Source organism: Scyliorhinus canicula, chromosome 6 (assembly GCF_902713615.1).
Source record: "Scyliorhinus canicula chromosome 6, sScyCan1.1, whole genome shotgun sequence".
NCBI classification, from domain to species: domain Eukaryota; kingdom Metazoa; phylum Chordata; class Chondrichthyes; order Carcharhiniformes; family Scyliorhinidae; genus Scyliorhinus; species Scyliorhinus canicula.
Genome location: NC_052151.1, coordinates 27299835 through 27315896, shown reverse-complemented (window position 1 = coordinate 27315896; position 16062 = coordinate 27299835). Strand labels below are relative to the sequence as shown.

Sequence of the window (16062 nt, the reverse complement as noted above, 5' to 3'; positions counted from 1 at the left end):
GTCAAATATTGTAAAATTCTATCCAGAGTTCACTTCCAATGAACATTAATTTCTCCTCCTGCCTCTTCAGCCTGTGTATGCCCAGGGACCCATTATTCCAAATATAAACCATCTGAACCCCTCGATTAGATTCCAGTCTGTAATCACTCCCAGGTATCCATTATTCTATGTATAAACCATCTGAATCCCTCGATTAGATTCCAGTCTGTAATCACTCCCAGGAATCCAATATTCTATATATAAACCATCTGAACCCCTCGATTAGATTCCAGTCTGTAATCACTCCCAGGTATCCATTATTCTATATATAAACCATCTGAACCCCTCGATTAGATTCCAGTCTGTAATCACTCCCAGGTATCCATTATTCCAAATATAAACCATCTGAATCCTTCGATTAGATTCCAGTCAGTATTCACTCCCAGGTATCCATTATTCTATATATAAACCATCTGAACCCCTCGATTAGATTCAAGTCTGTAATCACTCCCAGGTATCCATTATTCTATATATAAACCATCTGAACCCCTCGATTAGATTCCAATCTGTAATCATTCCCAGGGATCCATTATTCTATATATAAACCATCTGAACCCCTCGATTAGATTCCAGTCTGTAATCACTCCCAGGTATCCATTATTCCAAATATAAACCATCTGAATCCCTCGATTAGATTCCAGTCTGTAATCACTCCCAGATATCCATTATTCCAAATATAAACCATCTGAACCCCTCGATTAGATTCCAGTCTGTAATCACTCCCAGGTATCCATTATTCTATATATAAACCATCTGAACCCCTCGATTAGATTCCAGTCTGTAATCACTCCCAGGTATCCATTATTCTATATATAAACCATCTGAACCCCTCGATTAGATTCCAGTCTGCAATCACTCCCAGGTATCCATTATTCTATATATAAACCATCTGACCCCTCGATTAGATTCCAGTCTGCAATCACTCCCAGGTATCCATTATTCTATATATAAACCATCTGAACCCCTCGATTAGATTCCAGTCTGTAATCACTCCCAGGTATCCATTATTATATATATATAAACCATCTGAACCCCTCGATTAGATTCCAGTCTGTAATCACTCCCAGGTATCCATTATTCTATATATAAACCATCTGAACCCCTCGATTAGATTCCAGTCTGTAATCACTCCCAGGTATCCATTATTCTATATATAAACCATCTGAACCCCTCGATTAGATTCCAGTCTGTAATCACTCCCAGGTATCCATTATTCTATACATAAACTATCCCAATCCTTTTGTTCAGCCATTTCTTTGTGATCACACCTAGTAACTATTACCTCATAATTAATCCAATCTGTGCAAAAAGTAACTGAACTTTGACTTCACGAAGTTGCAAAAAGGGAAGGCGAATACAAAAAGCAGGGGTCCAAAGTAGGTAAATGTGGAGAAAGATAACTAAGTCAGGTTTTACTGACCTGATGTTGGTACAGTTTCTGATGGTAGGGTCTCAGAACAAGAGAGGTCGCTGCCCCAATTCTGAAAGAAAACATGTATCAGCAACTCAGAGAGGATTCAGGTTGGAATGTCCAATGATTCAGCTGCTTGTATGATGCAGATGGTAAATCCATGCAATAGGCCATGCGATAGGCAATCCTATCACTCACTGGTCATCTTTTGTGGAATTGTTTGCAAGAATATATCCTAACATTGGGTTCAAATTCACAGCTTTTTGGGTCAGCGTTCATTGCCCATTCCTAATTACCTTGAGGCAGTGGTGGTGAGGGGCCTTCTTGAACTGCTGCAGTTTGCATGGTGTAGGTACACCCACTGTGCTGTTAGGGAAGGCAGTTCCAGAACTTTGACCCAGTGACAGTGAAGGAACACTGATATACTTGCAGGTCAGAATGGCCTGTGGCTCGGAGGGGAACTCGCACGTGGTGGTGTTCCCACTTGGCAGCTGTACTTGCCCTTCTTGGTTAAGGTGATAGGTTTAGAAGGTGCTGTTGGTGGAACCTTGGTGAATTGATATGATGCATCTTGTTGATAGTACACATGGTTGCCACTTTGCATTGGTGGTGGAGTGAGTGAATGGTGAATGTGGTGGATGGGATGCCATTTGAACATGTTTATTTGTCCTAGATGGTGCTGAATGTCTTGTGTGTTGGAGCTGCACTCATCCAGGCCAATGGAGAGTATTCCAACACACTCCTAACTTGTATCTTGTAGATGGTGGTCAGGCTTTGGGGAGTCGGAAGTTGACTTACTCGCCAAAGAATTCCCAGCCTCTAACCTGCTCTTGTAGCCACAATATTTATATGATGTGGACATGCCGACAGTGGACTGGAGTGAGCACAGTAAGAGGTCTTACAATACCAGGTTAAAGTCCAACAGGTTTGTTTCGAATCACTAGCTTTTGGAGCACTGCTCCTTCCTCAGGTGAATGGAGAGGTGGGTTCCAGAAACATATATATAGACAAAGTCAAAGATGCAATACGGTACTTTGAATGCGAGTCTTTGCAGGTAATTAAGTCTTTACACATCCAGAGAGAGGGGTAACCCCAGGTTAAAGAGGTGTGAATTGTCTCAAACCAGGACAGTTGGTAGGATTTTGAAAGCCCAGGCCAGATGGTGGGGGTGGGGGGGTGACTGTAATGCAACATGAATCCAAGGTCCAGGTTGAGGCCGTACAGCAGTCAAGGGCATTCAGCCTTTGATCTTCGGGTAAGTGTTCTCCAAGGCGGCCTTCAGGACATGCGGCAACGCAGAATCGCCGAGCAGAAACTTATAGCCAAGTTCTGCACACATGGGTACGCACACCTGAGTACGAAACAAACCTGTTGGACTTTAACCTGGTGTTGTAAGACTTCTTACACTATTTATATGGCTAGTCCAGTTCAGTTTCTGGTCAATGATAACCCCCAGAATGTTGATCATTCACATAGCCTCTGTATCATTAATATCAAGACAGTACTATTCAAATCAGAATTCCTCGGATGGGTGTAATGAGGGAAGAGGAGCTGTGGTCTCGTATAATGTATTTGCCTTTTCAGAAGGCATTTGATAAAGTTCGACACGTGAGACTTTCAAAAATAGTTCAGATATAGAATTAGTGGCAAATTAACCTGTTGCATTAAATGCTACCTTTGAAATAAAATGCTTACATTTGGAATCAGTAAAAGTGATTCTTAGCAGTCTGTAATATGGAAAGGATAATTCTGACTATCTGCTCACAATGCTTGTTGGTTATCTCGGATTGGAATGATAATTGTTAAGTAGCTTCACTCATCCACCCCACAATCGTTAATTTGTTACCATGAGAGTTCATTGCAAAGCATATAGGCATTTTAATGGTGAGATTACCTCAGGGGGTTTGATGGTTGGATCCAAGTCTGGGTAAGTATAGTTGCTATTCTTGAATGTTCTAAGAAAGGGTTGATCCTGTAATGGAATAAAGAAGTGCCAATAGCCTCATGAATCCTTCTAATGGCAAAAGTATATGGAACAGAATGTAATTAATATAAATTTGATGATAGGCCTCTCATTATAAGTATTGAAGGTTCCCATTGTCCTAGAGATTGCTTCACTGCACTTGTTTTCATTTAAAAATGTTGTATGTTGAATAAAATTTTTATTTTTGAATCACTTTCACAAAACCCATTTGAGTACTCTGCCTTTGGGGGCTAATTTTAACTTTTGATCATGGTACAAAATGAACAATCTCAACTATCCATTGAACAAAAGATAGTTTTCCCTTCCCTAGGTTCATAGAATTTACAGTGCAGAAGGAGGCCATTTGGCCTATGGAGTTGATACCGGCCCTTGAAAGAGCGCCCTACTTAAGCCCACGCCTCCACCCTATCCCCGTAACCCAGAAACCTTACTTAACCTTTGGACACTACGGGGTAATTTAGCGTGACCAAATCACCTCACCTGCACATCTTTGGTCTGTGGGAGGAAACTGGAGCACCCGGAGGAAACCCACGCAGACACGGGAAGAACATGCAGACTCCGCACAGACAGTGACCCGAGCCGGGAATCGAACCCGAGTCCCTAGTGCAGTGAAGTAACAGTGTTGACCACTATGCTACTGTGCCACCCCTAAAAATGCTAATTCAGTATCACCTATTGTACACCATCAACCTTCTTTGGGCTGAATCTTTATTAGACTGACCCACAGGGAGTGGTTTTGTTAGAAAGCTGGTTGTGGCTTGGGAACCCACAATTTGGGCTTCCGCCACACGGAATTTTAACTCTACAATGTGATTCCATCATCGCAGATTGTTGCCCAATCCAGCCTGATTGACAGCTGGTCCTTCAGTCAGGCAAGGAGCTGGTCATTGACAGCTGCAGCAGCAAGTAAACCCCCACCAGGAATGGGTGGTCGACCATGTAGGGGAGGGGTCAATGGGAGGGAGCGCCGAAGTGGGGTGGGGTCAGTGTCCATATGGTGGGGGGGGGAGTCGGAGGCCTCAGTGGGCAGAGTTGGAGGCTTTGCGAGGATCAGAGCCTGGTGTAGGGAGGGAGGGCAGAAGGAAACTAGAATGAAGCTATGGGGGGGGCGGGTGGTTGGATGGAGAAAGGCTGTTCAGGCCTCAATCATGAAGGCTCCTCAAGCAAGAACGTAGATTGAGAAGGAGGAGCAAAGGCATTTACTCCTGAATCCACTAACTCTTCATCTAATGTCAACCATGACACAGATGGTAGTGGACTCACCCCTAAAAGACTAACGTTCAGGATTTGAATCCTACTCCAGCGCTTGAGTGTAAAAATCAAGGCTGACACTCTGCTGCAGGACTGAGGTAGTGCTGTACTGTTAGAGAGATTGCCTTTGGGATGTGATGCCAAACCAAGGCCCCATCTTCCTGTGGATGGAAAGATCCCATAGCTCTTTTTGAAGAAACACAGGGAAGTTATCCCCAGTGGTGGATATGTAACTCCCCTTTGTGATGTTAATTAAGTATATGTGGTCATGACCACATTGCAGCTTGTGGGAGTTTGCAGGTCACGAATAAATACCATATTTCTGATATTATAACAGGGACTTTACTTCACAAAGTACTCCATTGGTTGGACAGCACTTTGACATGTCTGGTGGTCACTATACAAATATGAATCCTTTCGTCATTTGGAAGGAAGCTGCTGGCTCCCCTGACTCTCAGACACCCATCAGCCAGCTGTTAAACTTCAGAAGTGGAATGGCCGTGAGGTTCAATGCCTCATTATCATATTTAAAGTTGCACCTTGGATTGAGTTGGTCATCGTCATCCCATCAGCCTTGGTGGAAGACAAGAATGGGCGGCCAGGAGGCTGGTATGCACCTGTCAAAAACCCAATCCAAGCCCGTCCTATCTTTCCGGGAAAATTCACAAGCACATTCTTTTTGACCATTTAAGTGTCAAACAGAAGAAATATTCCCAAAATGTTCAGAAAGGTGCGACAAAAAGGGACCACAGCAACATGTACAATTCTTACCTGGGATGGGCAGCTCAGGGAGATATTTACTGTAACATCTTGAAAATCGGATTTTTCACCAACTGGCTGCAACTGGTGGGGGGAAAACAAGCAGTTACTTTTTATTTGCTCAATGTGAATTTGATTTATTTTCTCTCCGCCTCTTTAAATCTCCCTGTGCCACATCGAACAAGGTGGCAGTCCAATGCGTTCAGCGGTGGCATCAGCTGTAGTTGCCAAGAGTGGGCAGGGAGTTGGGGAGAAGTCGAGCTCAAGATGTGACAGGAAGGAATAGGGGAGCTGGGAATTGGGGAAGGCTGCTATCCGTAATCCAAAGATCATGGCGAGGGCCCACAGCCGCTTGTAGGCCCAACCCAGGGAAAGAAGCCTGTAAATCAAACTAAAATAATTGGAGCGATCATGACATCCTGACCTTTTTTTAACGCATTCTTGGGGATTGCTGGCAAGGTCAGTACTTTATTACTCTATCCCTAATTGCCCTTATGAAGGTGGTAGGAAGCCATTTTCTTCAATCTTTGCAGTTCATGCGGTGAAGGGACACCCACATCCTCCTGTAGCAGTTTGATACAACTCAGTGACTCGCTGGGCCGTTTCAGAGTGGACCTCTATGCCATGGGTCTGGAGTTAAAGCTTAGTTCAGGTTGGCAAATTTCCCCCACTGAACAGTAAACCAGATGGGTATTGACAACAATTTGGTATTTTCATGATCATTTATTAATGAAGCTAGCAATTTATTCCAGATCTATTGCACTTAAACTCACCCAGTTGGCTTGTCTCTGGATTTCTAAGTGTAGTAACATTACTACTGTGTTACCATCTGCTTCTCAATTCAGGCAATGGAGCCCCCCATTGGTACAGCACTGAAATGTCAGCCTGGACCTGGGTGTCCTACAGCATGAGTCACAGAAAGTTGGTTTACAGGTGTGACAGGTGATTAAGAAGGTGAATGGAATTGTGTCCTTCATTGCTAGAGGGATGGAGTTTAAGACTAGGGAGGTTATGCTGAAACTGTATAAGGTGTAAGTGAGGCCACACCTGGAGTTCAGTTTTGGTCTCCTAACCTGAGAAAGGATGTACTGGCGCTGGAGGGTGTGCAGAGGGGATTCACTAGGTTAATCCCAGTTGAGGGGGTTGGATTACGAGGAGAGGTTGAGTAAACTGGGACTATACACATTGGAATTTTGAAGGATCAGGGGGGATCTTATAGAAAATTATAATAAATTTACATATAATTGTACAAAATTATGAAGGGAATAGATAGGATAGATGTGGGGCGGTTGTTTCCACTGGCGGGTGAAAGCAGAACTAGGGGCCATAGCCTCAAAATAAGGGGAAGTAGATTTAGGACTGAGTTTAGGAGGAGCTTCTTCACCCAAAGGGTTGTGAATCTATGGAATTCCTTGCCCAGTGAAGTAGTTGGGGCTCCTTCATTAAATGTTTTCAAGATAAAGATAGACAGTTTTTTGAAGAATAAAGGAATAAAGGGTTATGGTGTTCAGGCCGGAAAGTGGAGCTGAGTCCACAAAAGATCAGCCATGATCTCATTGAATGGCAGAGCAGGCTCGAAGGGCCAGATGGCCTACTGCTGCTCCTAGTTCTTATGGATTATGTGCTCAAATCGTGGAGTGGGCTCAAACCCACATATATGTGGGAATAGCTTTCTCCTCTGCCGTTGGCCCTGTGCACCACCTATGTGGCCTTGGTTAAGGCCTCTGTGAGGTTCCAAATGATAACTTTGGACCCTGATTTTTAAATATTTACAAAGCTCTTGCACCCTCTGCTAGTTCAACTAACAGCAGGTGGGAATGTGGGGCAAATGGGGGTTAACTGGCTCAGTTGGGTGTATTCTCACCTCTGAGCCAGAGGCTTGTGGATTCTGGTCCACTTCAAAAGTGTGCACTTGGCTACAGTACTAAGGATATGTTACATTGTTAAAGTTATTAATGTGGAATTTTATCCACCCTCTCGTCTAATGTGGGGCCTTGCCAGTCTAGAGTTTGGTAGTCACAAGGCTTCATTACGAAAATTCATGTTGGAATTACCTGGGTGTGTTTATGAATCTGAATTTCTTTTTATACTTAAATGGATAAAGACTGCAGAAAGGTACAGGACAGAGGGATTTTGGGAGTCCTCATGCACGAATCACAAAAAGCTAACATGCAAGCTCAGCAGATGATCAGAAAGGCAAATGGAATGTTGGCCTTTATTTCAAAGGGAATGGAGTATAAAAACAGGGAAGGCGCACTACATCTGTACAAGGCACTTGTCAGACCACACTTGGAATGCTGTGAACAGTTTTGGAATGCTGTGAACACTTGGAATGCTGTGAACAGTTTTGGAATGCTGTGAACACTTGGAATGCTGTGAACAGTTTTGGAATGCTGTGAACACTTGGAATGCTGTGAACAGTTTTGGAATGCTGTGAACACTTGGAATGCTGTGAACAGTTTTGGTCCCCTCATCTGAGGATAGGTATACTGAAGGTAGTCCAGAGAAGGTTCACTCAGTTGATTCTGTGTATGGGGGGATTATTTTATGAGGAGCCATCGATGCAGACTCGATGGGCCGAAGGTCCTCTTCTGCACTGCTTAATTCTGTGAGATGTTGAGTAGTTTGGGCCTGCACTCATTGGAGTTTAGAAGAATGAGAGGCAACCTTATTGAGACATATAGGATTCTCAGGGGGCTTGACAGGGTAGATGCTGAGAGTTTCCACTTGTGGGAGAGTCTAGGACCACAGAGCATAATCTCAGAGTGAGGGATCACCCATTTAAAACAGGGATGAGGAGGAAATTCTTCTCCCAGAGGGTAGTGAATCGGTGGAATTCTTTACCGTAAAGGGTTCTAGAGGTTGGACCATTAAGTATGTTCAAGTCGGAGAAAAACAGATTTTTCATCAGTAAGGGAATCAAGGGTTAGAGGATGAGGCGGGAAAGTTGAGGATTATCATATCAGATCACACACAATCTCACTGAATGGTGGAGCAGACTCGATGAGCTGAAGGGCCGACTTTGGCTCCTCCGTCTTCTGGCCTTTTTGTAAGATCAATGAGGAAATTCTGATCTCCTCCCCCCTCAAATATTTACTGTAAGTTGTGTAGGTTGACACTGCAGTAGCTGTAAAATGCACTGAAAACCCCTGAGCCCCCTCCAAGTGTGAAAGACTGGTCAACCTGCTCAGGATTCAAATAACCTAAAAACGTGGAGGCAGCTCCGGCAACTTTTTGAATTGGGGGCAACATTGCAGCTGGCCCTATCTGTGCCAATCACCAATCCGAGCCGGCAAGGCTGGTTGCCACCTTTAGTGCTTGAAAGGAGAGGGGGTTGGAGAAGGTGGGGATCTATTTTTAGAGGGACGGTTCGCTAGCTTGGAGGAGTTAGAGTTTAAGGGGTGAGGGGGGGGGGGGGTTTATGTATTTATAGGGGTGGGGGAATGGTAGAAGGGATGAGACTCTTTCTTGGTTGTTTATGCCATTTTATTAAAAAATATTTGTTTTGGTTCACATCTTTTATATTTTTCTGTATGAAAGATTCAAATAAGCTGTTACTTGCTCTGGCTGTTTACTTGTAATACAAAGAAATGTTTGTTAATCTGTTGTAATATTTGTTCCTTTGTACTACCGATGCTAACAACCCCCTATGACCATGCTACTGACAGTTTCGATCTCAAGACCACTTGCACCTGAAGGGAAAATAAATAGCAGGGATCTTGTCACTTGGGTACATTGCCATGGATCCCGTGTCATTAAATAACATGGGAGAGACTCTTAATGGGGTTGATTTTCAGCTGGAATTGTCAACAGGACACTGACCAGTTCATGGATGGTGTGTGTCATTTCTACTAAATTTGGTCTTTGATATTCAAAGACGAGAGGCAGCCTTGTTCCAAAGTATAGATGCCCATCACATTTATAAACACACCAACCCAAGATGCAATAAGTTAAAATACAATGGTGATATGCATAGTATAGTGATATATTTTTTCGTTCATGGGATGTGGGCATCACTGGCAGAACCGGCATTTATTGTCTATCCTTAAGGGCATTTAAGAGTCAACCACATTGCTGTTGATCTGGAGTCACATGTAGGACAGACCAGGTAAGGACGGCAGATTTCCTTCCCTAAAGGACATTAGTGAACCAGACGGGTGTTTACGACAATTAACAATGGGTTCATGGTCACCTTATTTTGGCTTTTAATTCCAGATTTTTATTGAATTTGATTTTCACCATCTGCCATGGCGGGATTCGAACCCCAGTCTCCAGACATGACTCGGGGTCTCTGGATTACTAGTCCTGTGACAATACAACTATGCCACCGCCTCCCTAATACAAATGATGCAATCTGTCAAAATCTACATGGTTTCAAGATGATCGATCATGAACAACCTTGCGAGAACATTCTATGCTTTACATCTGCCTTACATACTTTAAATCACTCAGTATATTTTGGGGACCAGCCTGCTTATCGGCCTATATATCAATAGATTTCATTGTTTCCAAAAATCAAGCAACTTCCTAAAACCTCCTGTGTATGTTACGATCCCTGTTGATGTTATGTAGATAGAACAGTACAGCACAGAACAGGCCCTTCGGCCCTCGATGTTGTGCCGAGCAATGATCACCCTACTCAAACTCACGTATCCACCCTATAACCGTAACCCAACAACTCCCCCTTAACCTTACTTTTTAGGACACTACGGGCAATTTAGCATGGCCAATCCACCTAACCCGCACATCTTTGGACTGGATAATCTTATAACTGGACAGGAAGATCTCAGAATGGAACCCAGGCTCAAAAGACGATAACTTTTTTTTAAACATGGAGGAGCATAGATACATAGATGATAGGAGCAGGAGGAGGCCTTTTGGCCCTTCGAGCCTGCTCCGCCATTTATCACAATCATGGCTGATCATCCAACTCAGTAGTCAAATCCTGCTTTCTCCCCATAGCCTTTGATCCCACTCTCCCCGGGTGCTATATCTAGCCGCAACTCGAATATATCCAATGTTTTAGCATTGGCACTACTTCCTGTGGTAATGAATTCCACAGGCTCACCACTCTTTGGGTGAAGAAATGTTTCCTCATCTCTGTCCGAAATGGTTTAACCTGAATCCTCAGACTGTGACCCCTGGTTCTGGACACACCCACCATCAGGAACATCATCCCTGCATCTACCCTGTTTGTCCTGTTAGAATTTTATAAGTCTCTATGAGATCCTCCCTCATTCTTCTGAACTCCAGCGAGAACAATCCCGACCTAATCAATCTCTCCTCATATGACAGTCCCGCAATCCCTGGAATCAATCTGGTAAACCTTCGCTGCACTCCCTCGAGAGCAAGAACATCCTTCCTCAGAGAAGGAGACCAAAACTGCACACAATACTCCAAGTGTGGCCTCACCAAGTCCCTGTACAATTGCAGCAACACATCCCTGCTTCTATACTGGAAACCTCTCGCAATGAAGGCCAACATACCATTTGCCTTCTTTACCGCCTGCTGCACCTGCATGCTTACTTTCAGCGAATGGTGTACAAGGACACCCAGGTCCCACTGCACACTCCCCCCCTCCCAATTTACAACCATTCAGGTAGTAATCTGCCTTCCTGTTTTTGCTTCCAAAGTGAATAACCTCACACTTATCCAAATTATACTGCATCTGCCATTGGTTTGCCCACTCGCCCAACCTGTCCAGATCATGCTGTAGGATCCCTGCATCCTCGTCACAATTCACCCTCCCACCCAACTTGGTATCATCTGCAAACTTTGAGATGTTACATTTTGTTCTCTTATCCAATCATTAATATATATTGTGAATAGCTGGGGTCCCAGCACCGATCGCTGTGGTACCTCACTCGTTACTGTCTGCCAATTTGAAAAGGACCCATTAATTCCTAAATTGATGAACAGTCACAGGACTGCCAATTAACTGCCATTTAACAACAAGAAAAAACAATGATTAAACATGAAAACATTGGATTATGATACAATATGCCTTTACTCGCCTCTTATTTTAACAATTACACACATGTTTAAGGATTAACACAGATTACAAAATACATCTGCAAAAATCCCCCAGTGCCCCGCTCAGTGATCCTCGACATGCTTTGCCTTCGTGCTTTACCGCTATGTCTAGGTGTATCCCCAGGAAACAAATCAGAGGTGTAGGCAGCCACCTGCTTACCACGTTGTGTGGTCTTTGATGTCCCTGGCAGGCATCCTCTGGAGGCTCCGGTGCCGGAAGGCCCTGGCTCACTTGCCGGTGTCACATGCACAGCCGTACTGCCCTGTTGTGGGTGCTGACTGCGAGTCGCAGCGTTGTCAGAGGGGAGTATTCAAGGTTGATGGCCATCATCCCCTCTCCACAGGATGGGTCCAGGTTAGCACCCAGTGACCCCCTCCTCTGAGTCGGTGCCCATTGAGCCCTGGGGCTCACCTCGGGATGGAGGGGCAGAAGGTTAAAGCCCCGGCTATCCCTGCATCATCAGGCGCTGCCAGCCCTGGCAGCTCCCCAATGTCTGCAGTACAATGTGGATGCCCTTGGTGAAGCTCCGCAGTGACTGGGACATGCTCTGCAGGGCCTTGACTATACTGATCTGAGACTGGAACATGCCCCGCAGCGCCTCATCAAGGTCTGCCTGGTACTGGGTCACATCCCCCAGTGAGTCGGACATTCTGCCGAGGCTCTCAGCCATGGCGGTCACTGTTGAACCACACCTTGGACACCTCCATTTCTGCTGCCAACGCCATGCACCAAGCTCTTCACTGTGGTCGCCAGCCTAGCAGTGTTGGCCTCCGTGCCTTGCATTGTAGGTTTATCTCCTGTGTGCCAGAATCCTGAGCACTCCTGTTGCCAACTGATGTGCGTATCTCTGCACTGGTGGAGCGTGGGGATGAGAGCGGTGACGCATGTATGGTGGCATCCTCAGAGCTCTCCTCCGAGGTTTCTCATGGGAAGCGGGAGAGTGGGGGGCGCAGTGCGACAGGTGGTCAGTGGGAGGGATTGGTCAGTCTGTAAGGCATTAACAACTCACTATTGACAGTCTATCTGGGTGGGGCCTGGTGGATTCTCACCCCTATGTCATGCGCCAACCTCAACATTGGTTACTGCACTGTCCACCCCCGTCACCTCCAGGGCCCTTTCCTCGAAGGCGGTGAGGATTCTGATGTCCGCCACCCCGCCGCTTGTCTTGGCCCTCTTCCGGCGGTTGTGGGGGATGGGGGGTCCAGTACCAACTCAGTGCAGCACCGGGTGGCAGAACTCCTGGTGGCGCTGCCTGAGCTGAAGGCCGCTAACACTTCCTCCCAGACGGCACTGGCTGCCCTGTGGCTCACCCTGCAGGATCCTCAGCGGCACAGGCCATCCCTTCTGGCCTCAACCGCCTCTAGATCTGCATCTCTAAATCATGGGGCCGGCGTCTCAGCTACCGGGTTGGTTGTCAAAGAGTAGTTTAAGTGCTACTCTACCTTATTAGCGGGGGGGGGGGGGGGGTGGAGAGCGCGGTCCCGGCGAATCGGCTGGTGGGGCCATGATGTGCGGTGTGAAGCCGGTGGGGCCTCCTTAAGTGGACCAATTAGCGTTAAATAGCAATGCCAGTATCGCCAGGCCGAGTAGCCGGGAAGCTCGCATTTGTTCCCGCTCGCTACCACACTTAGAAATCTCTTCATTGAAGAGATTAATCCCTTCAACTCGTTCTTCCAAATACCAGAGAATATAGACTCAATTTATTCAACCTCGCATCATAGGACAACCTTCTCACCCCAGAGACCAATCTAAAGAAGTTTTACTGTGCAGCCTCCAATGCAAGTGTATTCTTACTTAAAAATGGAGAATTCTGGCCGAGGTGTTACCAAAGCCCCATACAATTATCGAGAGGCCTCTTAAATGGGTACTCCACACTCATACTTGTGAATGAGGAGAGACTAAGGTGATTAGGGATCAAGGGAGGGGAAGCTGGATCAGTGTATTAAATTTGATGATCAACCATGATCGTAATGAATGGTGGAGCAGGCTCAAAGGGCCGAATGGCCTCCTCCTGCTTCTATTTTCTATGTAGATTTTTATGTATTCTCTTGCGGCAATAGTAAATCTCTCTTGATAGCTTGGAATCTGCCGAAAGACTAATAATTATTTTCTCACAGTTTACAATCATGAATACAGATAAAAATCAATGTTTAACTTCTTTGATTCACATATTCCCACCTCCTAATTATTACTCCTCTTCTTGTGTCAGCTGGGTTTCAGTCGGAAGCACTATTGCCTCAGAGTCAGTAAGCTGTGGGTTCACGAATCACTCCCAACACTCAAGCACAGATATCTCGGCTGGCGCCCCCCAGTGCAGTACTAAAGGGGCGCTGCACTTTACTGAGGTACCGTCGTTTGTCTGAGACATTAAACCAAGGTGCCCGCTGCCCGCTCAGGTGAGTGGGACAGACGTCAGGGCACTATTTCGAAGAGCAGGGCCAGGATTCTCCGACCCGGGGCCAGGTCAGAGAATCCCCGGGGGGGGGGGGGGGGGGGGGGGGGGAAGAGAGAATTGCACCCCACCGCCCACCGTCGGTCTCCCCATTGTCCAGTGCCATTTTTTGGGTGCCCGTGGGATCGCCGCCACGCCAGTCGGGGGCCGTTGACAGCAGCCACCCCGGCCATTCTCCAGGCCCCAATGGGCCGAGTGGCCAACGTGTTTGGCTGAGTCCCGCCGGCATGGATTACTCAGCTCCCACACGGCGGGACCTGGAAGGTATGTCTGCGGGGGCCGTCCTGGAGGGGGTAGCAGGGGGATCCGACCCCGGGGGGGGGGGGGGGGGGGGGGCATGGTGGCCTGGCCTGCGATCAGGGCCTACCGATCAGCGGGCGGGCTGGTTCCATGGGGGCCTACTTTACTCCGCGCCGGGCCCCTGTAGGGCTCCGCCATATTGCCCGGGGGCCAGCGCAGAGAAGGGAACCCCGCGCATGTGCGGAAATAAGCCGGCCGTTCCGCGCAAGCGCAGAATTACACCGGCTGTTCCGCGCATGCACGAACTCGTGCGGGCCGTTCCGCGCCGGCTGGAGCTGTGGGGACCCCTGCGGCCCCGTAGGAAGGTGAGAATTCCTCACTTTCGGGGACCGTTGACTCCGGAGTGGTTGGCGCTGGTTTGCACGCCGGCGTGGGGACATAGCCCCATTATTAGAGAATCCCGCCCCTGGTGTCTTGGGGAATATTTATGTCTTCGCAGCAGTGAAAATCAGATTATCTACGTGTTTCTTTCAGATTGACCCATTTTCCTACCCTCGTCATGTACTTCTTCAGTCTCCCGCATTCTTTCAGTTTTTCATTTACCCCAATTTGTTATGGATTCCAAATCGTGGCGATATCCACTCCATGCCAATCTTTATCCTTTCTATCTATTAACTACTTATGATTACCTGACTTTTGGCAGGCAATCAACTCACCTACTGCTACAGTTACAAAGATTCATCAGATCCCCTTAAGTGCCTGAATTCCCAATGCATTGTGCACTACGCCAGGAGCGAAATCTAGCCAATGCCGTCACGGCACCCTATCCATTGCCACTTGGCCACTGTGGACAGGGTCCAATTAGATATTAGCAGCTGAGTATGAACAATGGCAACTTGCAGTTGGATAACCTATTCAAAGCAGTAAATCCCAAGCTCCTTGAAATGAGTGCTATCAAACAATATTTGACAACAAGCCATACAAGGGAATATTAGGACAGAAAGCCAAAGGAGATAGATTTCAAAGAGCATCTTAAAGAGGGAAAGAAAGTGAGAGAGGCGGAGAGGTTTAAGGAGGGAATTCCAAAGCTATTCCGACGGCCTATGGAGCTGGCATTGGTGAAGCGATTAAATAAGAGTTGCTCATAGAGGTCAGGACTGGAGGAGTGCAGAGATCTCAGGGGTTTGTCGGGCTGAAGGAGGTGCAGAGATAGGGAATGATGAGGCAGCAGAGAGATTTTTAAAAAATTAATTTACGGGATATGGGCATCGCTGGTTAGGCCAGCATTTATTGCCCAGCCCTAGTTGCTCTTCAGAAGGTGGTGGTGAGCTGCCTTCTTGATCCACTGCTGTCCTTGAAGTGTAGGTGCACCCCACCCACTGTGCTGTCAGGGAGGGAGTTCCAGGATTTTGTCCCAAAGCCAGTGAAGGAACGGAGATATATTTCCAAGTCAGGGTGGTGAGTGACTTGGAGGGGAACTTCCAGGTGATGGGGTTCCCAGGTATCTGCTGCTCTTGTCCTTCTAGATGGTGGTGGTTGTGGGTTTGGAAGGTGCTGTCAGAGGAACCTTGGTGAGTTACTGCCGTGCATCTTGTAGATGGTGCACACGGCTGCCTCGGTTCGTCAGTGGTAGAGGGAAGGAGGAGCAATCAAGTGGGCTGCATTGTCCTGGACGGTGTCGAGCTTCTGAGTGTTGTTGGAGCTGCACTTTGCAGGAAAGTGGAGAGCATTCCATTACACTCCTGACTTGTGCCTTGTAGATGGTGGACAGGCTTTTGGGGGTCAAGAGGTGAGTTACTCACGGTAGGAATCCTAGCCTACGACCTGCCATGAATATAACTAGTCCAGTTCAGTTTCTGATCAATGGTAACCCCCAGGATGTTGACTGTGTG

The 16062-nt window shown here is 46.7% G+C and overlaps 1 protein-coding gene across 2 annotated transcripts in view; it reads right to left on the bottom strand.

The window, feature by feature from the left end:
- plb1 (phospholipase B1) overlaps positions 1–16062 on the bottom strand; it is a 94559-nt gene that overhangs the window by 42877 nt on the left and 35620 nt on the right. For both annotated transcript variants that reach the window (XR_005460907.1, XM_038799067.1), the window contains exons 14-16: positions 5457–5528; positions 3345–3422; positions 1460–1520 (exon numbers count right to left, since the gene is read on the bottom strand). Coding sequence is in view for 1 of the 2 variants with exons in the window: in XM_038799067.1 (XP_038654995.1) it covers positions 1460–1520; positions 3345–3422; positions 5457–5528 (211 nt within the window). In the remaining variant the exon portion in view is untranslated. The remainder of the gene's footprint in view (positions 1–1459; positions 1521–3344; positions 3423–5456; positions 5529–16062) is intronic.